This window comes from Mus pahari, chromosome 20 (assembly GCF_900095145.1).
Source record: "Mus pahari chromosome 20, PAHARI_EIJ_v1.1, whole genome shotgun sequence".
NCBI lineage: Eukaryota > Metazoa > Chordata > Mammalia > Rodentia > Muridae > Mus > Mus pahari.
The window spans coordinates 29,490,258-29,515,104 of NC_034609.1; the positions used below are offsets into that span (position 1 = coordinate 29,490,258).

The 24,847-nt window shown below is 39.1% G+C and overlaps 1 protein-coding gene across 4 annotated transcripts in view; it reads left to right on the plus strand.

Annotated features, from left to right (window-relative positions):
- Nfatc3 (nuclear factor of activated T cells 3) overlaps positions 1 to 24,847 on the plus strand; it is a 69,328-nt gene that overhangs the window by 5,408 nt on the left and 39,073 nt on the right. For all 4 annotated transcript variants that reach the window (XM_021219969.1, XM_021219968.1, XM_029532438.1 and 1 more), the window contains exons 2-3: positions 13,525 to 14,662; positions 17,943 to 18,105. In XM_021219969.1, coding sequence (XP_021075628.1) covers positions 13,525 to 14,662; positions 17,943 to 18,105 — 1,301 coding nt within the window. The remainder of the gene's footprint in view (positions 1 to 13,524; positions 14,663 to 17,942; positions 18,106 to 24,847) is intronic.

A 24,847-nucleotide genomic window follows, 5' to 3' on the forward strand; every position in this document is an offset into this window, starting at 1 on the left:
AAAAAGGGAAGTTGCTTGTTAAGATCTTCTGTAATTTTTGTTACAGCTCACTTACTAGGTATTGTAGAGGAGAATTTAATTGCTGCTAATCTGTATTTTCTTTTTCTTTTTTTTTTTTTTTTTTAAAGATTTTATTTATTTATTATATGTAAGTACACTGTGGCTGTCTTCAGACACTCCAGAGTGGAAGTCAGGTCTTGTTATGGATGGTTGTGAGCCACCATGTGGTTGCTGGGACTTGAACTGAGGACCTTCGGAAGAACAGTCGGCACTCTAAACCACTGAGCCATCTCTCCAGCCCTAATCTGTATTTTCATACCTAGATTTTTCTGTAGTGAAAGTATGCATTGAGTGATTGATTCAGTGATTTGCATTTCATTGTTTATTTGGAAGAATAGTTCAGTATATGTGTATTCATTTTATTTTGAGGTAGGGTCTTATATATGCAGGCTGGGTTGTGTAGCCAAGACTAGCCTTGAACTCCTGAAATGCTGCCTCCACCTCCCAAGTACAGGAATTAGAAGCATGCACCATTATGCTTGGCTTTATTTGGTTAGTTTTCTTGAAACATAAAATCTCACTGTGTAGACCAGGACAGCCCGAAACTGACAGATCTCCTCCTTCCTTTGCTCCTCAAGTGCTTGGATTAAAGGAGTACATCACCAGGCCTAGCTGGCTTTTTATTTACATTTTTATATTATTTTTTGAGCTAGGATCTCATGTAACCCAAACTGGCCTAGAACTCTTGGTATAGCTGAGGAGAATCTTAAATTCCTTATCCTTCTACCTCTACCTCCCCAGTGCTGAGATTGCAGGTATGGACCATTATGCACTGTTAACATTCTGCTTGTTTCACCCTTTTCTTGGTATGGATTAGAGGGTGCTTCTAGGGACACTAGCAAAGTTATGTGATAGAGGTAAGTGGGTACGTTCAGTTTATTAAGTGTGAGGGAAAAATCCATTCAGGAAGAAGAGTGGTAATTATTTTGTTAAAAACATTGATCTAGCTGGGCAATGGTAGCATGCTGCTTTAATCCCAACACTCAGGAGGCAAAGGCAAACAGATCTCTTGAGTTTGAGTTCAAGGACAGCCTGATCTATAGGACAGCCAGAACTACACAGAGAAACTCTGTCTCTAACTAACATTGATCTAATGTGATTATAGGTCTGACATACCTATAATCCTAGCACTTGAATAGTAGAGACAGGAAGATCAGGAGTTCAAAGTTGGCCTGTAATTACTAGATAAAACGTTTGAGGTCATCCTGGGCTGCCTGACATTCTGTCTCCAAATACCAGTATTGGCAAAATATCATGGCAGTCAAAATGCTTGCTATGAAGGCCTGGTAACCTGAGTTTAATCTTTGAACTCCATGTAAGATGTAAGGAAAGAACCAATTCCCAAAGTTACCTTCTGACCTTCATATGCATACTGTGACATGCACATGTCTGTATTGATGCATCATACATACATGCATATATATATATATATATATATATATATATATATATATATATATACCATAATTTTAAACAGAATTTAAAACAAAACAAAAACCTATGCTCATTTTTGGATTTTTTTTTCTTTTTTAATATTTATTTTGTGTGTGCATACACTGCCACAGCTTTTTTTAAAATAATTTTTAAGATTTATTTTATGTATATGAGTACACTGTAGCTGTCTTCAGACACACCAGAAGAGAGCATCAGACCCCATTTCAGATGGTTGTGAGCCGCCTTGTGGTTGCTGGGAATTGAACTTAGGACTTCTGGAAGAGCAGTCATCTCTCCAGCCCCCTACCACAACTTTTGAGGACAGCTTGAAAGGGTCAGTGCTCTCCTTCCAACTCTGTGAGCTCCAGGGGTTGACTCGGACTGTGGAGGCAGGCACCCTAAAACTTGCTGCGCTGGCCCGCATGCATTTGTTTTCATCTGGCTGTTTTGGAACTGGGCCTAGGTTTTGTGTGTGATTTTTGTTAGTTTGATTTGCTTGCCAGTATTGTAGTCTTTGTTTTTGTTTTTGTTTTTTTAATTTCTAATGGTGCTGCTGCTGATTTTACTTCAGTCTGCCATACAATTTACAATTGTTCCCGTCTTCAGAGCGCTTTCTTCCTTTAGCTCCAGCTCTCCAGAAAGAGGTGAAAATTGTACTGTAAAGTATTTTATAACAAAAATAGTCAGGATCCCAGAAATAGTGACTTTCTTGGTAGTTAAAAGGTAGAAAGGCTCCACTTTGTGTTAATTTTAGAGCAGTCTACATTACTTGCTGCTTCTCTGTAGGAGTTAGAGCCTGCCCCAACCTTGATTGTCTTGAGGCTTCTGGATAAGTGGTTGTGACAAGAATCTTCATTCCTGCCGGGCGGTGGTGGCGCACACCTTTTGTCCCAGCACTTGGGAGGCAGAGGCAGGTGGATTTCTGAGTTTGAGGACAGCCAGAGCTACACAGAGAAACCCTCTTGGGGGGCGGGGGGACAAACCAAAAAACCCCCACAACTTCATTCCTTTCCCAAACATCCACAAGCAGTATCTCAGAAAATTAAAGCAGAGTTCTTCAGAATTCAGAGTTGCTGAGACTCTACTTCAAAGGAAATTTCTTCATTGTGACCAAATACTCAAAAAGAATCTAATAGGAGGGAGGAGAATTTACTTTGGTTCATGGTTTGAGAGAATACTGTTCATTATAACAGGGAAGGTTAACTGTGGTAGCCTGAGGTGACTGCTGGTTATATTGTTTCACAGGAAACAAAGCTGGATGCTGGTGTTCCATTATTTTTCCTTATCTTATGAGGCAAATCTATGTAGCCCAGACTCCAATTCTTTGTTGTTCTGTTTTGGTTTGAAATAGGTTTTCTGTGTGACTCTTCTGGAACTTGCTCTGTAGACCAGGCTAGTATGGACCTCAAGGATCTGCCTTGAGATCTCTACTTTCCCAGTGCTTGGGATTAAAAGCCGCCACATCCAGTTTTGTCCTTCAGTTCTTAATCCCGCCTCAGCTTCCCAAATGTTGGTATTATAGGCATGCACCACCACAGCAAACATAGAAATAGAACCTTAAGAGCTTTGTTATTTGTATGCTTAGTAAGGTCTAACCATTTGCTAATACAAAAGAGATATTTGGGCGAGTATTCTGAACTATTAGTAAAGGTTATACTCTGGTATTTTGTAGACTAATACAGAAATTTAAAACTTGTGTGACATGAATGGTCAAGGGTGGCATGCAGAGTAGTGTACACTTGTTATCCCAGCACTTGGGAGGCGAAAGCAAGAGAATCAAGAGTGCAAGGCCAGTCTTAGCTACGTAGCAAGTTCAAGGCTAGCCTGGGTACATCAGAACCAACTTGAATGGTTTTTGATTTGTTTTCCTTGAGACAGGATCTCATGTATTCTTAGATGATCCTGAATTTCTATACTGAAGATAACCTTGAACTTCTGATTCTCCTTTGTAGAGTGTTGAGGCTACAGGTGTGTGCTACTACACTTAGTTTACTGGAGATAGAACCCAGAGCCTCTTGTATGCAAGTTAGTATGTATTCTCTACTAACTAAACTGTATCCCTAGCCTAGAATCTACTTACTGTTATGATTTGCATTTCAGCAGCATCCGTAAAATATCCCTAAACTCATTGTTATTTTTATGGCAAGCATAGTCCAAACTCTGCTTTTGAGGTTTGCTTTACTTTATTTTTTGTTTTTTTCAGTTAAGTCTAAGCATAAGGACATTTTTGGAGAGAAATTATACTGCTTGCTTTTCTTCAGCTATAAAAGCTGATGTTCTGGACTAGAATAAATTGGCTTAGTGATTTAGAGTGCTTGCTGCTTTTGCAGAAGACTGGAGTTTGATCCCATAATGAACAGTTTGTAGCGACCTGTAACTTTAGCTCTGTGGAGAATCAACATCCTCTCTGGCCCTCAAGGGTACCTTTACACAAGTGTACAAGTGTATGTGCACACACACCAATGTATGCACATATAACGAAAGTCCTCTTTTAAAAGTCAATTGGGGGGGGGGGATGAGGATGAGGATGAGGATGAGGATGTATGGTTAATCCCGGGACCTTGACAATCTAGGGAATGATATAATACCAGTTATAGCTCCATCTATGAAACAAAAACTTTTATTTTTTTATTTTTTTATATGAGTACACTGTAGCTGTCTTCAGACACACCAGAAGAGGGCATCAGATCTCATTACGGGTGGTTGTGAGCCACCATGTGGTTGCTGGGGATTGAACTCGGGACCTCTGGAAGAGCAGTCAGTGCTCTAACCCGCTGAGCCATCTCTCCAGCCCCCCAAAACTTTTATTTATTTATTTATTTTATTTATTTATTATATGTAAGTACACTGTAGCTGTCTTCAGACACTCCAGAAGAGGGCGTCAGATCTCGTTACGGATGGTTGTGAGCCACCATGTGGTTGCTGGGATTTGAACTTAGGACCTTTGGAAGAGCAGTCAGGTGCTCTTACCTGCTGAGCCATCTCTCCAGCCCCCAAACTTTGTTTTTTTTAAATGCTAAATTTTAAACAAGAACTTTTTAAAGGAAGATAATGAGTTGTATTACCAGTTCTTTCTCATTACTGGTCGTTGAAAATACTTTACTTTAGATAAGGATGGGGCTGAGGAAGCTATAATGCTGTGAGGGCAATCACATTACTCCTAAGAGGTAGGAAACCTGAGCAGGTTGAGCCCTATTTGATAGTATGCTGTACTTTGGTCACAGCAGTAACATGAATAAGGAAGGTGTTTAAAGCTATCTTGGTTGGTAGGGAGAATAGACACTGTAGACTTGGCAGCAAGCCTGGCTTCTAAAACTGAATCCAAGTCATCAAATTTGCCCAGACATGCCATATGAGGTTCAAGTAACAGAGGAGTAAATTTTATTCAGGGAGACTTAAAAGAGACACAAACAAGAGCAAGCTTTTTTCTGTGTATATATTTATATTGCACAACTTTCCTGCGTGCTTGTAGTTAGCAAGCTTTTGGCAAAAGAGACAACTGGAGCTATAAGATTTAAATAAGATAGCCCATGAATTGATAGCTTGCCATAACCTGAAATTTGTTTGGAAAGTTTTAGTTGACACATTGGTATTTGTGTGTGAAAAGGAACTGTAGTTTAATGAAAAAATCCCAGGCACACTTAAGTAACTTAAAAAGTTTCATTTCTTATAAAATGTAGAGTTTCTATATGTCTTGCTTTTTGCAGCAGGTAAGAGCTCTGCATGTAAAATATATATCTCAGCGAAGTCTGATTGATGACTTTATGCCTGCAATTCTAGTATTTGAGAAGCTAAGGCAGGGGCACTGCTGTGAGTTTGAGTCTGACCTTAGCTTTATGCTAAGTCTAGGTCAGCTTGGTTTTTAATGTCAGATCCTTTGTCAAACCTTTGCCTTTTTTTTTTTTTTTTTTGGTTAGTGCTTTAGACTTTTGTTTTTCTTAGCTAGGCAGTGGTGGCATGCACTTGATCCCATCACTTGGGAGCCAGAGGCAGGTGGATTTCAGAGTTTGGGGCCAGCCACTACAGAGTGAGTTCTCAGACAACCAGAACTACACAGAGAAACCCTGTCTAAAAAAATGAGGCAGGGGTGGGGAGTGGGGCAGAGGGGCAGGTGGTGTGTGTATTTGGAATGAAATTTATACCAGCTTTATTTTTTTCATTTAATTTTTGTTTATTCTTTTTTCATACAATCATCCGGACCCCAGCTTTCTCCTTCCACTTCTCCCAGTTAGTTTCCATCCACCTTCCCTTTTCCCCAGGCTTGCCCCACCCCACCCCCATAACTCTTCTTAGTTGATTCTGCAGGCTTTGTTCTCCCAGTGTCCTTGACCCCTCTGGCTCTCACAGTTTTTCCTCCCCTCTTCTATGGGGCTCCCTAAACTCCAAGGGGAAGGACCCACTGGAGACCTCTAACCTGGGCTTTCTCAGCTTGCTTGGCTGTGGATCCCTGCATACATTCCCATCAGCTGGCAGAGGCAGCCTCTCTGGTGACACTGATCTGTTAGTATAGCAGAACATCATTATTGATTTGGGGTGGGGTGGTGGTGGAGGGAGGCAGTTGTATTTGGTTCTGCCGTAGGTCTCTGGGCTTTTCTCTGGTTCCTGGTCATCCAGGCAGTGTCGGGCATGGGTTTAATTATAATACTCTTCATCATAATTTAGATTGGATAGAATTATATGAGCTCTGAAGTTGCATTAATTTTAGTTGTTTGTTTGTTTATTATAGGCACACTGTCGCTGTCTTCAGACACACCAGAAGAGGGCATCAGATCTCATTACAGATGGTTGTGAGCCACCATGTGGTTGATGGGATTTGAACTCAGAACCTCTGGAAGAGCAGTCAGTGCTCTTAACCATTGAGCCATCTCTCTAGCCCTGCTTTTTGATTTTTAAGACTGGGTTTCTCTACAAAGCCCTTCAAGCACTTTAAGATGATAGGATAGGGGATTTGTGAGGGGGTTGTGATCAGGATATAAAGTGAATAAAAAGATAAATTATTGAAAAAAGTGACAGGATAGGAATAATGCTTATTTTAGAAAATAATATTGTATGGCCAGGCAGTGATCGTACACGACTTTGATCCCAGAGGCAGGTGGTTTGAGACCAGCGGGTCTACAGAGCTGGTTCTAGGACAGCTAAGACTACACAGAGAAACCCTGTCTCAAAAATCTATACCTATACCTATACTTATACCTATACCCTAGCAAGGGGAGAGACTCATGGTGAGACCTTAGCTTTTTTTTTTTTTTTTGGTTTTTCCGAGACAGGGTTTCTCTGTGTAGCCCAGGCTGTCCTGGAACTCACTCTGTAGACCAGGCTGTCCTGGAACTCAGAAATCTGCCTGCCTCTGCTTCCCAAGTGCTGGGATTAAAGCCACCACCATCCTGTGAGACCTTATCTCTTCCTAAGCTAAAGTCACTACTGGTAAGCTGACCATGCTTGAAATAATGCCTCATTTCTGCCTCTAGTAACCCTAATTAAATAAATTGATTAACCATTTTAAAAAAAAAAAAAAAAGTGTAGGGAGGTTGAAGAGATGGCTCAGTGGTTAAGAGCATTGACTGCTTATTCAGAGGTCCTGAGTTCACTTTCCATCAACCACATGGTGACTCAATACCATCTGTAATGGGATCTGATGTCCTCTTGTCTGATGTTTTCTTCTGTCATGCAGGCATACATTTGAACAGAGTATTCATATACATAAAGAAATAATTCTTTAAAAGAAAAAAAGAAAAGGAAAATTAAGGGGGGAAAGGGAGGACTTGAGAGATGGTTCAGCATTTAAGAGTACTTGTTGCCCTTGAAGAGGACCCAGGTTTGGTTCCTAGCACCCACTTAATGGCTCGAAACCTCTGTAACTCTAGTTCTTTTTCTGACCTTCACAGACATCATTTAGTTGTTGCTCTAGTCCTGCCTGTTTTTAATTTTTTTTTTTTTTCTTTTCTTTCTTTCTTCCAAGAAAGGCTTTCTCTGTGTGGTCCTGGCTATTCTGGAACTTATTCCTTAGACCAGCTTGGGCTCGAACTCAGAGATCCACCCACCTCTGCTTTTGGAGTGCTGGGATTAAAGGTATATGCCTCTATGCCCAGCTTGGTTTTTTGTTTTGTTTTGTTTTTGTTTTTTTGATTTTTGAGGCAGGGTTTCAATCTGTATGCCCTGGCTGGCCTGCTGCTTGTTATGTAGTCCAGGTGGTAAACTTGCTGTGATCCTTTTGGCTTTGCCTCCAGAGTGCTGGGATTACAGGTGTATGCCACCAAACCTGGCTGAATGCCTTATTTGAATTGTCTTTGCTTATTATGAAACTATGGGAATATATCACTTTACTTTTTGATACTTTTTATTGCAATATGTTTGCAGATTCCAGTTGTAATGTAATTTTCAGCAACTTTATTTGTTTGTTTATTTGTTTGTTTATATGTATATATTTGTGCATGCACAAGCCCAGAGGCTCTGAATTTTACATCTTTTGCCTCTGCTTCTTTAGTTCTATTGTATAGGCTTCTGTTGCCACACCTGGTTGTTGTTTAATCTTAAATGAATATCTGTTTGTATGTTTGTTTTTCCTTTTTTGTTGTTTTTGAGTCATGGTTTTCCTCTGCTGGTTAGGCTGGCTTGAAGCTCAGTATATCTTAAATTTGAGATCCTCTGCCTCAGCCTTGGGATAGCTGGGATTAGAGGCATGCGCCATCACGTCTGGCTTTGGGCTGTTTTAAGTTTTGAAGCTTTTCTCAGTTGTTTGGTGATTGTTGTTACCTGCTTATCACTTAAAATGAGGCACTGAAATTATATTGTTCGTGATCACAGTGATGTTTGCTAACTGCAGGCCTGCTTCCTTGTAGGGGTTCTTGCTAGGTTGCCTTTGAGGTCATTATCTGTAGTTCTTTTTCCTTTGGTTAATTAGAGTCCCAAGTGAAAAGTCTGCCAGTCTATTGCCTAGAGTGTAAGTGTGTATGCTGTGAGCCAAGGGAGTAGAAGAGCACTTAGGGTTTCAATATACACGTTTTAGAATGGCTTGGTTTCATCATCCTGTTTTCAGTATGGTTGCCCAGGTTCTCAGCCTTCCTTCTTTCTCCTTGTCAGAAAATTTCATTTACTGCCTAAAGAAAAAGAGTGGTAGGTGTGGAAATTCAGGAGCAGGGTTCTCATTCAAAAAGCTCTGTATCCTCCAGCTAGTTTTTTTTAGTTTAGCCTTCACTTCTTCCTAATTCTGATTTTGCTTATTCTACATATGTACTATAAAGGGCATAATATAATGGTGTGTGACTTTGTGTCTATGTCTTTCACTTAGAGTGTTTTCAAGCTGTAGCCTTTCCTTCCTTCCTTCCTTTCTTTCTTTCTTTTTTTTTAAAGATTTATTTATGTAAGTACACTGTAGTTGTCTTCAGACACTCCAGAATGAGTCAGATCTCATTAAGGATGGTTGTGAGTCACCATGTGGTTGCTAGGATTTGAACTCAGGACCCTCGGAAGAGCAGTCAGAGCTCTTAACCGCTGCGCCATCTCTCCAGCCCCACCTTTCCTTTCTTAATGAGAGATTCTTGCTTACTGTGTTGCTTCAGCCTGCTGAGTAGGTTGATTGCAGTTGTGTAGCACCACAATTGCAGTTGTCTAGCACTACAATAAGTTTTATTTATTCTTCCTTCTAGGTTATCCATTAATCTATTGAGAATTATCTGATTTTTTTAACCCTTTGGCCATTTCAAATAATGCTATTATAAACATATGTGTAGAAGTTTTTATATAGACATACTTTTATTCTCATGAATACATAACTGAGAAGAATTGCTTAATCCATAGTCATTCTTTTCATTGTATTTGCTTTTTGAGATAGTAGTCCAGACTAATCTGGAACTCACCATGTAGCTCAGGCTGGCCTTGAATTTGTGCCAGTCCTCCTGCTTAGTCTGTTGAGTACTTGCATTTCAGATACAAGCCACTGTGCCTTGCTAAAGAATCGAAAGCAGGGCTGGATTGAGGAGCCAGGTGTATATAGTCAAGGATAATCTAGAATTCTTAACCTTTTGCCTCAACTTCCCAGTGCTGGTATTATGAGCTTGTGCTACTATGTCCATCTTGCTTGATTATTAATTGATTGATTGGTTGATTATTGTTGTTGCTCTTATTTTGGTTTTGAGACAGGGTCTCTTTTCCCCCCTCTCATCTCCCTGTTTTTTAGACAAAGTCTTGCTATGACAAACCCTTTCAGTAGTTCTCCTGCCTCAGCCATCCACACCCTGGGATTACTGTTGTTAGCCATGAGGCAGAGACAGGAGAATCACTGGAAGTTCAACACAAGGTTGGTATACATAGAGTTGTAGGCCAGCTTTGTGTACATGGCAGCTTGCCGTCCAGTCACAGATACATAGTGAGACACTCCCTCCCCTACTTCTCTGTCTTTACAAACAAAAGGTGTTGGAGGACTTCATATAGAGCTTGATGTAGTGTGTTTGCCCAGTATTCGTAACACCTTAGGTTCAGTCCTGAGAAACACAAGACAACAAAACTGTATTACTGTGTCCCAAGCAGCAGTGTGGCAGACCTTAAAGTGTTTTTTCAGTTACTCTTCTCTATCTTTGTGGGAACATGACCATGGACAGCACATAATTGAGTGTGGCCAAGTTCCAATAAAATTTTATTTATAGACACAGAATTTGAATCACATTATAGCCATCATTATATCCATAAAAGTTTCTTTTAAAAACCGTTCTTAACTTGTAGGCTGTCATTTAAAGTAAAAAAAAAAAAAAACCAAAAAACCCAGGTGGTAGGACAGATTGGGCTCCCAGGCTGTGTTCTGCCAGACCCTGGTTTACTATTAGTAAAGACCTGAACATGCTCTCTATATTCTCTAGATTACTTCTGCTTCCCTAGGGATCTCTGGTGGCTGATAGAACATTTAGAAAAATTAAATGAATCAAGATGGTTCTGGAGCATCCGTCATGAAGTCTACAGTTAAATCTCAATGACTGTTAAAGTGTGGTTGGAATGAGTACCATCATCTCAGAGTTAGGACTTCTGGACACGTGGGGGAAAAGATGAAACAATTTGTGTGTGTGTGTTCATTTCTTTGTATTACTTTAAGACATTGTGTGTGTACACCCGTGCTCCCGTGCATGAGGAGGCTAGAGGAGGAGGTCAGGTGTTCCCTCTGTGGCTGTTCTCCTATGGTTTTGACACAGGGCCTCTCATTGAACCAGGAGCTCACCATTTCAGCTAGGCTGACTCACCTGCCGGGAACCCCTGAGACCTGACTGCCTCTTAGCCCTCAGTGCCAAAGTCACAGACACTTGGAGCCATGCCCACCCTTGTTTATGGGTCACAGGGGTTTGAATTCAAGTTCTCATCCCAGTATAGAAAACACTATTACCCAATGAACTGTTTCTATCAGCCTCAAGACATCATTTGTGTATTTACTTGTTTTTATCTACAGTTTACTGGGAGGAAGTTAACGAATTTCAGCTTTAATCAACTGCTGAAATAACACTGATAAAATAATTACATTAGAGTGAAACTATAAAGACTTTTATAGATGATTTTTATTCAAAACATAAGATTTTTTAAAGTATATTCTTAAGTAAAAATTTATTTTTTTAAAAAAATTGGATTGTATAATGACGAAGAATATAGTAGTTGCTAGTACAGTTGTCGCTGGCAGGACTTGCTTAAATATAAAAAAACAAGGGGTGGGTTTTCTTTAACTTTATCCATTTTATTTTAATTTATTTTGAGATAGGGTTTGTCTTTGTAGCCAAAGCTATCCTTAAAGTCTCAATTCCATAGCACAAGCTAGAGTGCTGGGATAATGGAAGATGCATGCCACCAGACCAAGTAAGGGAGTAAATTGAATATTCTAAATTTGTGAAGATTAATGATCAACTATAATTTAATATCCTCAGTCAGCTATTTTTTATTTAGGTAAAGAATCTAGTGGTGTCTGGTTGCTTTTTTGTTTTAATTAATTTGATGTGTTTGATGTTTTGCCTGATAGTGTCTGTGTACCATGTACATGTCTTGTGCCCTTGAAAGAGGACATTGGATCACCGGGACTGGAGTTTCTGACACTTGTGAGCTTCTTTATGGGTGCTGGGAGTCAAATCAAACCCAGGCCCTCGAAAGAGCAGCCAGTGCTCTCTACTAATGAACCACCTCTCCAGCCCCATCTAGTGGCTTTGTGCAGATGTGAATTCTTGATGATATGACTACTGAGGAAGAAGATATCTGTGTTAATTATCTTCCTAAATGAAAAGAGAAATCTTAAATTTTACTGCAAGGAAAATACCTACAGAGAGTAAATGGTATGAATAAGAGACAAGGTTAATATTAATGGTGGGGTAGTACAAACAACAACAAAGCATACCTCTACCAGAAATCAATAAAATCCATCTTTAGTTGTTTGGTTTTGAGACAGAATATCATTGTGTATCCCAGGTGGGTTTCGAACTCACAGCCTGACCTGGCCTGGTTTAGAACTGTCAATCCTTCTGCCTCCTAAATTCTAGTATGAACCATCCATCATCTCCCAGCCCAAAGGTGTCTCTGTCTCTCTGTCTTGTCTGTCTCTCCCCCATTTCCACCTTCCTCCCTCCCCACTCTTGTTTTGTTGTTGTTGTTGTTTTGAGATAAGGTTTCTCTGTGTAGTCCTGACTGTAGTCTTGGCTGTACTCACTCTGTAGACAAGGCTGGTCTCAAGTTCATAGAGCTTCACCTGCCTCTGCCTCCTGAGTGCTGGGATTATAGGTATGCACCAACATCACCTGGCTCCCAAGGCGCTTTTCAAAGACTCTGCTTCACTCAGTCTTAAACTGCAATTGTCAAATACAGTACAATTTCTATTATTTTAAAAAAAAACCCTTAGGGCTGGAGAGATGAGTCTGTGTTGGAAGCACCTGCTGCTCTTGCAGAGGTTCTAGGTTTTTGTTTGTTTGTTTTTTTTTTTTTTAAGAGATTTATTTATTTATTTATTTATTATATGTGAGTACACTGTAGCTGTCTTCAGACACTCTGGAGGAGGGCGTTAGATCTTGTTACGGATGGTTGTGAGCCACCATGTGGTTGCTGGGATTTGAACTCAGGACCTTCTGAAGAGCAGTCAGCGCTCTTAACCGCTGAACCATCTCACCAGCCCCGAGGTTCTAGGTTTTGTTCCCAGCATCCACAAAGTGACTTACAGCCTTCTGTAACTCCAGTTCTAGGGGACGTTATGCCACCTTCTGGCATCCAAGGGAACTGCACACATGTGGTGTGCTAATATAGATGCAGGCAAACACAAAAAATTAAAATAATAAACTATCTAAAGACTTTAATTAAATTCAGGTTTGGGGGGTTGTGGGGGTGTGTGTACATGCCACTGTGTGTGGGGGGTATGGTGTGTGTGAGTGTGCGTGTGTGTGTGTGTGAGTGTGCACATGCCACTGTGCTCAGATGGGAGTCATACAACAGTGTGCAGGAGTTGGCTCTCTCCTATCGTGTGGGTCCCAGAGGTTGAACTCAGACCTTTTGGTTGGCTGTACGGACCTTTATTCACTAAGCTGGTCCGATTATCTTATAGTTCTAAGATGGTTTTAATTTTTTGTGTGTGCAAGAGAGTACACAGAAATATACCTTTTATAAAAACATTCACTATTCTCAGATTATAATTTTTGGAAATGTAGAAGTAAAGAAAAAGAATGTCACATAATTACATATTTCCTTATGTAATATATATTCATATCTGCAAATGTATTTTTTAAAAGTCAACCTTTGTTGTTGTTGAGCTATGGTCTGATCAAATAGCGAAAGCTGGTTTAAAACTCACTATGTAGGCATTGAACTCTCAGTAATCCTTCTGCCTGGGTGTTGTTACATTTAACAGACAAGAATCACTGTGCCCAGCCCTTTTGTGAAGCTAATGACCTGCATTTTGATGTCCAAATGTTTTCCCTCAGGATTGTTATACTATTTCATCTAATAATTTATACACTTGAATTTTCTAATTTCTTTTATTGACCTTTTTGGCTGTTTTTTTTTTTTTTCTTTTCTTTTTTCTCATAGATATTGAACCAGATGATTGTGCATCCATTTACATCTTTAATGTAGACCCACCTCCATCTACTTTAAACTCATCCCTTGGCTTACCACATCATGGACTGCTGCAGTCTCACTCTTCTGTTTTGTCACCATCATTTCAGCTCCAAGGTTACAAAAATTATGAAGGAACTGGTGATATTTCTGAATCTAAATATAGCCCATTAGGTGGTCCTAAACCCTTTGAGTGCCCAAGTATTCAAATTACATCCATCTCTCCTAACTGTCATCAAGGAACAGATGCTCATGAAGATGACCTACATATAAATGACCCAGAAAGGGAATATTTGGAAAGGCCTTCTAGAGATCATCTCTATCTTCCACTTGAGCCATCCTACCGGGAATCTTCCCTCAGTCCTAGTCCTGCCAGCAGCATTTCTTCTAGGAGCTGGTTCTCAGATGCATCTTCTTGTGAGTCTCTCTCCCACATTTATGATGATGTGGACTCAGAGTTGAACGAAGCGGCTGCACGATTCACTCTTGGTTCACCCCTGACTTCTCCAGGTGGCTCTCCAGGAGGTTGCCCTGGAGAAGAGTCCTGGCATCAACAGTATGGATCTGGACACTCCTTGTCACCTAGGCAATCTCCTTGCCACTCTCCTAGATCTAGTATCACTGATGAGAACTGGCTGAGCCCCAGACCAGCCTCAGGACCCTCATCAAGGCCCACTTCTCCGTGTGGTAAACGACGGCACTCCAGTGCTGAAGTATGTTATGCTGGTTCCCTTTCACCCCATCACTCGCCTGTTCCATCCCCTGCTCACTCCCCTAGAGGAAGTGTAACAGAAGATACCTGGCTCACTGCTCCCGTCCACACTGGATCAGGCCTCAGCCCTGCACCGTTTCCATTTCAGTACTGTGTAGAGACTGACATCCCTTTGAAAACAAGGAAGACTTCTGAAGATCAAGCTGCCATACTAACAGGAAAATTAGAGATCTGTTCAGATGATCAAGGGAACTTATCCCCTTCCCGGGAGACGTCAGTAGATGATGGCCTTGGATCTCAGTATCCTTTAAAGAAAGATTCATCTGGTGACCAATTTCTTTCAGTTCCTTCACCTTTTACCTGGAGCAAACCAAAGCCTGGCCACACCCCTATATTTCGGTGAGTTGGTAGAAATGGCTGCTGATCACTTTTTCATGCTTCCAGGTCATTTGCATTATATAACTACATTATCTCACCTCTTTTCCCTTCTCCCTTTCATTTCTCTTCCTCTCCTTCCTTCTCCCTTCTCCCTGCCTTTATTTTCCTTGTTTTTCATTTTTTTAAAAATAAATTCTACTGGTCAAATAACTTAGAGGTCCTTTTTTTTATTTTTCTTTAAGTCTTTAAAAGTGTTTTTAAATTGAGTAAAGTTACATTTTAAAAGTGTATAGATGAAAAAAATATGTGATAGACTGTAGATAATAGTAAATGACTAAGGCTGCTTAAGAGAAATTTTGTTATCTAGAAAAGATTATTGTACAGGTAGGTTATTATAGTACTAATGAATTAACTGAATTTGCATATTTGAAGGACTATGTGTGGGAGCGTGTGTATGTGTGTGTGTGTGTCTCTGTGTGTGTGTTTGTTCATGTTCATGTGAAGACCAGAAGACAGCCATGAGTATTATTCCTCAGGAGGCATACATCTTGTTTTTTTGAGACAAGTTTTCTTGTTGGCCTAGAACTCACCAAGCTGCCAGCTTTAGAAAAAAAATTATGTGTGTGTGCACACTCATGAATGATGTGTGTGAATGTGGACATGTGTGTCATGTCTGTGTGGTGTGTTCAGAGAACAGCTTTCTGGAGGTGGAGCTAGTCTTTCCTTCTGCCTTTATGTAGGTTCTGGGGATACTGCTCATACAGCATGGCAGGCACTTCACTGAGTTCTCCTCTTGCTTTGTCCTAGTAATAGCAAGCATTTTCTCCCACAGTGTATTTACTTTTAAATGTTTATTTAATTGAGATAGGATCTTGCTATATTGCCTGTATTGACCCATACTGACCTAAAATGTATGATACTACTATTCCATCCTCCCAAAGTAGCTGGGACTATAGGTCCATGCTATTGTGTTTGGCCTTCTCCCTCCCTCCCCCCCACTCCCCACCCCCCAAAAAAAATCTTTCTTAGAGACTGGGTCCTTTGTAGCTCAGACTGGCCTTAAGTTTTACTACATAATTGACAATGGCCTTGAAGTTCTGATCCTCCTACCTCCATTTCCTAAATTCTGGGATAACAGGTGTGTGTCACTACACCTAGTTTTATGCAGTACTAGGGCTCATACTCAGGTTTTCTTGCATGTTAGGTAAGAACTCTACTTACTAACTGAGCTTTGTGTCCATTACTGTTTGATTTGTAGATATGTAAATAATTTTACAGTTCTTTATTTTCTTGGGGTGTGTGTGTGTATGTATGTAGATTCACGTGGAGGCCAGAGGTTGATTGACATTGGATGTTTTCCTAATTCTTCATTTGTTTCTCCACTTGATTTTTTGTTTACTTGTTTGTTTGGTTTAGTTTTTTGTTTGTTTGTTTGTTTGGTTTTTTTTTTTGAGACAGGGTTTCCCTATATAGCCCTGGCTGCCCTGGAACTTGCTCTGTAGATCAGGCTGACCTCTAACTTGGAGGTCTACCTGCTTCTGCCTTCTGAGCTCTAGGATCAAAGGTGTCCCCACAACTGTCCAGCTTCTACTTGATTTTTGTTGTTGTTGGTTTTAGTTTTTAGTTTTTCAAGACAGGGTTTCTCTGTGTAGCCCTGGCTGTCCTGGAACTCACTCTGTAGACCAGGCTGGCCTTGAACTCAAATCCGCCTGCCTCTGCCTCCTGAGCGCTGGGATTAAAGGCGTGCGCCACCATGCCCGGCTCTACTTGATTTTAAAAGAGGATCTCTCGTTGATCCTGGTTGGCTGGAAAGCCCCAGGGAATCTCCCTGTCTCTCTTCCCAGTGCTGGGACTACAGGCTTGGGCCACTGTGCTGGTTTTTATGTATGTTTTGGGGATTTGAACCAAGGGCCTCATTATAGAATGGCAAGCACTCTGGGCTGGTGAGATGGCTCAGCAGGTAAGAGTACTGATTATTCTTCCGAAGGTCTTGAGTTCAAATCCCAGCAACCACATGGTGGCTCACAACCACCCTTAATGAGATCTAACACCCTCGCTGGTGTGTCTGAAGTCAGCTACAGTGTACTTACATATAATAAATAAATAAATCTAAAAAAAAGTAATTAAAAAAAAAAAAAAGAATGGCAAGTACTCTTTCTGTTGAACAATCTTCTAAGCCCTTGTAATATTTTTAATATTAATAGATCTAAATTAACCTTTAGGTCCTCACACTGTTTAAATAATGATAATAATAATTCTTTTTATTTATTTTATGAGTACATTGTAGCTGTCTTCAGACATACCAGAAGAGGGCATCAGATCTCATTACAGATGGTTGTGAGACACCATGTGGTTGCTGGGAATTGAACTCAGGACCTCTGGGAGAGCAGTCAGTGCCCTTAACCACTGAGCCATCTCTCCAGCCCTTAAATTCTTATTAATCAAGAAAAAAATAGCCTTTTAAAAACATACCAAAATGCTTTATGTCTATTTCAAGTAGTTATGTACTGAAACTTAACTTTCCGTCAATCACAAGATTGCTTGAGATAAGCAGTTCTTCAGAGAGAGAAGAGTGAAATGATAGGACGTGGAGGAGGCGACAGGCAGAATAGATTGGTTTCCACAGAGTCCTACCTAGAACAGGGAAGAGACACGTACTGAAAGAAGTAGCAGTGTAGCTTTTGAAGGTACTTAGTCTTGGGGACTGGGTAGATTGCTCAGTTTTCAGGAGTATCTGCTGCTCTTCCAGAAGACCCAGACTCAATTCCTAGCACCCATATGGCAGCTGACAACCATCTGTAACTCTAGCTCCAAGGCATACAATGCCCTCTTCTGGCCTCTGCAGCTATTAGACACACACATGATACACAGACACACATGAAGGCAAAACACTCATACACATAAAATAAAAATGAATAAAATGGGCCTGGGCGTGGTGGCACACTCCCAGCACTCGGGAGGCAGACAACTTTAATCCCAGTACTCAGGAACCAGAGGCAGGTGGATCTCTATGAATTCAAGGTCAGCCTGGTCTACAGATCAAGTTCCAGGATAGCCAAAGGTACACAGAGAAACCCTGTCTCAAAAAAGCCAAACCAAACAAACAGAAAAAGAATAGCCTATTAAATACCTTCCATGGTTGGTACTATAACTTACAAATTAAATAAGTTGATTTTGGGATACTTCCTTCTTTTTTTAACCACTGGAAAAAAATATTGGAACTGGCAAAGAGTTGCTTTGAGTCTTTGACTCTGCTTTGCAATGATAATATGATGAGGTTCTTTGTGTGTTTTGTTTATAGCACATCTTCATTACCTCCATTAGACTGGCCTTTACCAACTCACTTTGGACAATGTGAATTGAAAATAGAAGTGCAACCTAAAACTCACCATAGAGCCCATTATGAAACTGAAGGTAGCCGAGGGGCAGTGAAAGCCTCTACTGGTGGCCATCCTGTTGTGAAGGTATGAGACTTGGGAGCTTTTCCCTATAGACATGCATGGTAATGATTGAATAAGTATATTGATTTAGTTAAAAGAAAGAAAACTCAAATTTGAAGTGCCTCTGTTTTGTATGGTTGTTGATGTGACTGTATTTTCTTTGCTAGTCCAAAAGGAACCTTGATTTTCCATCTGGGGAAATAAGATGTTGGTGGTCAAATTGTTGTTTTTCTGATTTTAAAAAGACTATATTGTGTCAGGTGGTGATGGCCCATGCCTTTAATCCTAGCACTCAGAAGTCAGAAACAGGCAGCTCTCTGAGTTTGAGGCTAGCCTGGTCTATAAAGTGAGTTCCAGGACAGACAGGACTATACCAGAGAAACTCTGTCTTGGAAAACAAGCAAAACAAGACAAAAAAAGAAAGAAAGAAAGAAAGAAAGAAAGAAAGAAAGAAAGAAAGAAAGAAAGAAAGAAAGAAAGAAAGAAAGAAAGAAAGAAAGAAAGAAAGAANGAAAGAAAGAAAGAAAGAAAGAAAGAAAGAAAGAAAGAAAGAAAGAAAGAAAGAAAGAAAGAAAGAAAGAAAGAAAGAAAGAAAGAAAATATTGTGTGTATAAATATACTAGATGTTCCTGGAAAAACAACTTAGTAGAGAAAGCATGTTCTGTAAACATGAGGACTTGAGTTTGAATTTCTAACAATGACTTAAAAAGCCAGCTTAGACTGAATGTGCCTGTAACTCTCAGCACTAGGGTATAGAAACACCTTCCTGATTTCAGAAGTTCTCTGACCAGTTGCCAGCATAGTCAAACTCAGTTTCAGTGAGAGAACTTGTCATAAGGCAGTAAGGCAGAAAGTAATAACGGAACTCCATGTGTATTCATGACACACAACACACATATACACACATACAAATTAAAGTTGTACAGAAAGTAGAAAGAATAATGCAATAGATTACCCAAATTTTGTCACCCTGAAAAATAAGCAACATTTGATAATATTTTAGTCTCTCCCCTCATCTTTCTCTTGAATAAATATATGAGATGAAGACTAGATAGTTATCTTGAAAGATGAATTAATTTTTTAAAATTTATTTTACCTGTATTTGTGTGTGCCTGTTTATTTAGAATTATAGGCAGTTGTGAGCCTAAGTATGTACATGCTGATAACTGAACCAAGACCTCTGCAAGAACAGAAAGTGTACTTAGCTGCTGAGACATCCTCCAGCCGCATTATTTTTTTTTTTTTAAGGATGGTGGGTTAGTAAACTTTTCATCACTGTGATATCATAAATAAGATAATCAGCTTGTAATGAGGAAGGTTTACTTTGGTTCAGTTTTTGAGGTTTCAATCCTGTTGATTGGTTCTTCTACATTAGCGCCTATAGGCTATTTCATTTATTTCAGGTATGTCTCATATTTTTAAAGCTTTGAATTAAGATTTTTTTTTTTAATTTTAAATTCACATGAATAGAGTATAACACTAAAAAAAATAAATAAAACTAAGACATGCTTAGTTTTAAACCATTGATGGTGATTTTTGCTTGTAATCCCAGCCTTCAGAATATTGAGGTCGAAGGGATGACTGTGGATTCGAGGTCTGCCTGGGACACATCGTGAGTTATAGGACAACATGGGCTACAGAAGAGACTCTGTCTTTTAGTAAGAGGGGTGAGGGGGGTAAAAACAACAAACAAAAAAGTTTTTTAAAAATGCACAATAGGAGCCGGGTCTGGTGGTGCACGCTTTTAATCGTAGTACTTGGGAAGCAGAGGCAGGCGGATTTCTGAGTTCGAGGCCAGCCTGGTCTACAAAGTGAGTTCCAGGACAGCCAGGGCTATACAGAGAGACCCTGTCTCAAAAAACCAAAAAAAGAAAAAAAGCACAATAGGGACCTGGAGAGGTGGCTCAAAAGTTAAGAGCACTGATTGGGCCTGGTGAGATGGCTCAGTGGATAAGAGTACCCGACTGCTCTTCCGAAGGTCCGGAGTTCAAATCCCAGCAACCACATGGTGGCTCATAACCATCCGTAACAAGACCTGACGCCTTCTTCTGGAGTGTCTGAAGACAGCTACAGTGTACTTACATATAATAAATAAATAAATCTTGGAAAAAAAAAAAAAGAGCACTGACTGCTCTTCCAGAGGTTCTGAATTCAATTCCCAGCAACCACATGGTGGCTCACAACTGTCTGTAATGGGATCTGATGCCCTCTTCTGGTGTGTGTGTGTGAGGGGAGTGACAGTGTACTCACATAAAATAAATAAATGAATCTTTAAAAAGAAATGCACAATAATCTGAACACCAACATTCATAAATGTCAACAAGCGCAAATTAGAAACAACTCAAGTGCATTAATAGTTATGCAACTGTAGTTTGCTTCTAGACTACTACCACCCATCTGTAGGAAAGCACAAATACTTGCTGTATGCAACAACTTGTGTAGTTTTCCATGGTGTTTTGGTCTGTCATAGGTACACTATTACACCCAGTTCTCATGGCTCTTTATGGAAGTATGATGATTTAAAAAAAAAAAAATCTGACAGGGTTACATAGAATATAATGCTATTTATATAGCTTTCTCAAGTTGAATAAACTGTAGAGACACAGATTAATAGTTTCCAGGAAACAGTTTAAGTGTCACAGATATAAGAAAATTTATTCATAGTGATGGATATCTCTCTCTCTCATAAAAGTGCATACAAACAAATGTATAAGAATGCACATAGAATAAATATATGGAAAGTGTGGGACTATAGTTGGCCTGCTATACTGGTGCCAGTTTCCTGGTGTCTGACTAGAGTTCAGTGCTATGAGTACATGCTGTATTATGTTTGTGAATACAGATACTGACACATGGGGATTTGGTAACTTTCACTAGAGAAAAAGAGCTTATACCATATTGTTTGGCTTACCTGGTCTGCTTGGTGAGACCTTATCTCAAAAGTAAATTAAAAGAGTATAGATTGGGCTGGTGAGATGGCTCAGCGGGTAAGAGCACCCGACTGCTCTTCCAAAGGTGCAGAGTTCAAATCCCAGCAACCACATGGTGGCTCACAACCATCCTTAACAAGATCTGACGCCCTCTTCTGGAGTGTCTGAAGACAGCTACAGTGTACTCACATATAATAAATAAATAAATCTTTAAAAAAAAAAAAAAAGTATAGATTAAACAGTGGTAAGCTTTTTTTCTTTTCTATTTTGTTGCTGTGCTGGGGGTCAAACCTCATACATGAAAGGCAAGTACTGTACCACTAAACCCTGTCCCTAGTGTGAAACAGAAAGATTTCAATCTTACCACAGAAATTTTGACGTTTGAAAGACGAAGTTTATAATTTTGTTGCTCTCAGACATTGTACTTTATCATATGTAAAGATCCATTGCCTAGTGATGATTTGTTTTTGTTTTTGATTTTTTTTTTTTTTATACAAAGTTTCATATAGCCCAGGTTGACCTAAAAGTCACTGTGTAGCTAAGGATGGCCATAAAGTACTGATTCTCCTGCCTGTGTTTGAAGTGCTAGTAATGATTTTTTTATATGACATTGTTATATGTATGTACAACAACACTTACTTTTGTTTTGTCGCATTTTTGCCTTTCAGCAATTTATGATGTTGAATTTTATTTTTGTGTTTTTAGTATTTCTGCAGTGTTTCAAATCTGTTCATGTTTCTGATATAGACAGATCAGGGATCCTTCCCAAGTAATTTGGCAGGACTGATAATGGAACTGCTGTTATTAAAGTTGCTGTAGTGTGTTCTGTAGTGACCTTCAGGTTTTAACCCTTCAGCTTAAATTAAATTAAGCAGGCACAGATCTTTACTATGGAAATTATAGAAGCATAGCAAACAGAGAGTGGCCTGATTAGCAGAGTACTGATAATAGATGAAAGATGTTAGAGGATTCTTTAACAGTAGTAATTTATTGATAGCATATAACATAAATGTTCCTTCTGTGTTTGGATATGTCAGTAGTGTATCTAGTTTCTTCTTTTTTAAAATCACTGAGATGCAGAGGAGCAGTCCTATTTTTCTTATCCTGTATTATATGTACTTAAGCAGATGTTGGCGGAAATATATTTATATATATTCCCTTTGAAATCTTATATCCATGATTACCTTCCCACAGCCTTAGTTTATTTTATCAAAGTGAAAAGGACAGGTGGCTTATATCCTTGCCAAGCTGGTATAAATATGAGTCATGTAATATGATTAAGGACTCTTAGTATAAGAGTATAAGGTGCTTATCCCCTTTGTGATACTTATAATATTTATGTATAATAACATTTAAAATTATTTAGGATTATTTAATTAAATAATTAAAGCAGAGTATATAACAATTCTCTACCTTGACTTTTTTGTCTCTAGAAGTATAGAAGACATGGTAGTTTCTGTGTGGCATTATCATTTAACTCATTTGCTGCTAAAGAATCACAAAAATTTTTTTTAATTTCTACACATGTACATTTGTACATGTGTGTTTTCCCAATTTCTTCTTCTTTAGTTATTTAGGCCTTTTTTTTTTTTTTACTGTGTTCATATTGGACATTTTATGTTTTATTGACTAGTTTCCATTTGATTAAATCTCAATTAAGTTGTTAATGACAAAGCAATTTAAAGGTATTAAAAATGAAAATATTGGCAGATTTCTTTGTTATATAAGTATTAAAATATTTACAGAAAGCTGCAAATTCTGCTTGAGTATAGTGAATTGCACATTGCTGTTGTACTTGAAGAGCCTAAGGTAATGTCAGGAATTGAGGCACTGCTGTATCTGGAAAGGGCTTGTGAGATGAGGGTGAAAACATTCAAATTGGATAAAAGTCTATAATAATGAGTTAGGTTTCAGACAGACAGACAGTGTGTGTACGTGTCTGTATCTGTGTCTGTATCGCTACATGCCAAATCGTGACTTTTGTCATGAAACAATGATAGTGATTTTTAGTAGATGGTATAAAATCTTCATTAAGACATGAGTTAAAGGTTCTGAGGGCAGCACTAGCAGATCTGCTGAAAATGCAGTTGAACAGTTTGCAGGCTAAAGAGTAAACCCTATGATGCCCTCTCTTAACTTCCAGAAGACTTGAGATAGGTTTATACTCTGTTAGATGAGAGTCCGGAAGATTTATCAGAGGTGCACAACCAGAAAAAATATAGAATCTGAAAAATAAACTTTCATTATTTTAAAATGTTTAATTTATAGTTACTTGAATTTTTCTGTTATAAGGGGCTAAACATAACCTTAGCATAAAAGATATATATTAACTCTAGTTCAAACAGAAAGTTTAATAAAAAAATGTAATTAAGATCTACACCATGTAGGCATAGTGGCTCTTATATAAAGGGCATTAATTAACACTAGCTCAAACTAAGTTTTATGAAAATGTAATTAAAACTCTACAAAGAAAGCTAAGCATAGTGGTTCACACCTGTAAACCTAGCATTTGAGTAGCTTAGAAAGAAGATTGACACAAGTTCAAGGCCAATCTGAGCTGGTGAGTGAGACCCTATCTCAAAAACTAAAACAGTTATATGTATGTATTTAATACATGGCTCATCTGTAACATACATGCCATTATAGTGCAAACACAGAATGCAGGTTTAAAATCTTTTGTTGTTGTTGTTTTGTTTGTTTGGGTTTTTGTTATTTGTTTTGTTTTTGAGACAGGGTTTCTCTGTGTTGCCCTCGTTGTCCTGGAACTTATTCTGTAGACCAGAGTAACCTTGAACTAACAGAGATCAACTTGCCTCTGCCTCCCTAGTGCTAAGAGTAAAGGCTACACTGCCACCACCCAACTTAAATAAAACATTTTAAAGTATAAGTTTGTTAGTGAAATAAGGACTGAAGATACATATGTTATTTAAAAGCTACCAGTTGGGGGCTGGTGAGATGGCTCAGTGGGTAAGAGCACCCGACTGCTCTTCCAAAGGTCCGGAGTTCAAATCCCAGCAACCACATGGTGGCTCATAACCGTCTATAACAAGATCTGATGTCCTCTTCTGGAGTGTCTGAAGACAGCTACAGTGTACTTACATATAATAAATAAATAAATAAATCTAAAAAGAAAAAAAAAAAAAAGCTACCAGTCTCATTTTTAAATTTAATTTATTATTTTGTGTGTATGGGTGTTTTGGCTGCATGTGTATCTGCACTATTTGTGCGTACAATGCCCCTGGAAACCAGAAGAAACATTGGGTCTTCCTAGAATTAGAGTTACAGGCAGATTATTAGCCTCCATATGGGTTTTTATCTTCCTAGATAGACATGTCTACCTCCAGTTCTGAGGAATCCACTATCCTCTTTTGTTCTTCAAGGGTATTGCACACAAAGATAGTGTATAGTCATGCACACAGGCACAAAACACTCAACACATAAAATAATTTTTAAAAAAGTGGTATTTTAGCCAGGTGGTGGTGGTGCATGCCTTTAATCCCAATACTCAGGAAGCAGAAGAAAGCAGATCTCTGGATTTGAGGCCAACCTGTTCTACAAAGTGAGTTCTAGGACAGGCAGGGCTACATAGAGAAACCCTGTCTTAAAATAAAACAAAAAGTGGTATCTTTTGTTAATCAAAGATTTTTCCAATTATTTATTAGTCATTTGTTTTTTACTTATATCTATGTGTCCTTTGAAAAAGGTAGTTGGAATTATGGCTTATCATTCTTCTTAAATTAAGTTGTTTCTAGAATGTGAATGACACTCAAGGATCTTGCTTTCATACGATGGTGCCATAAGTCCTTGGTTGTATCCCTAGATTTTTATGCCACATT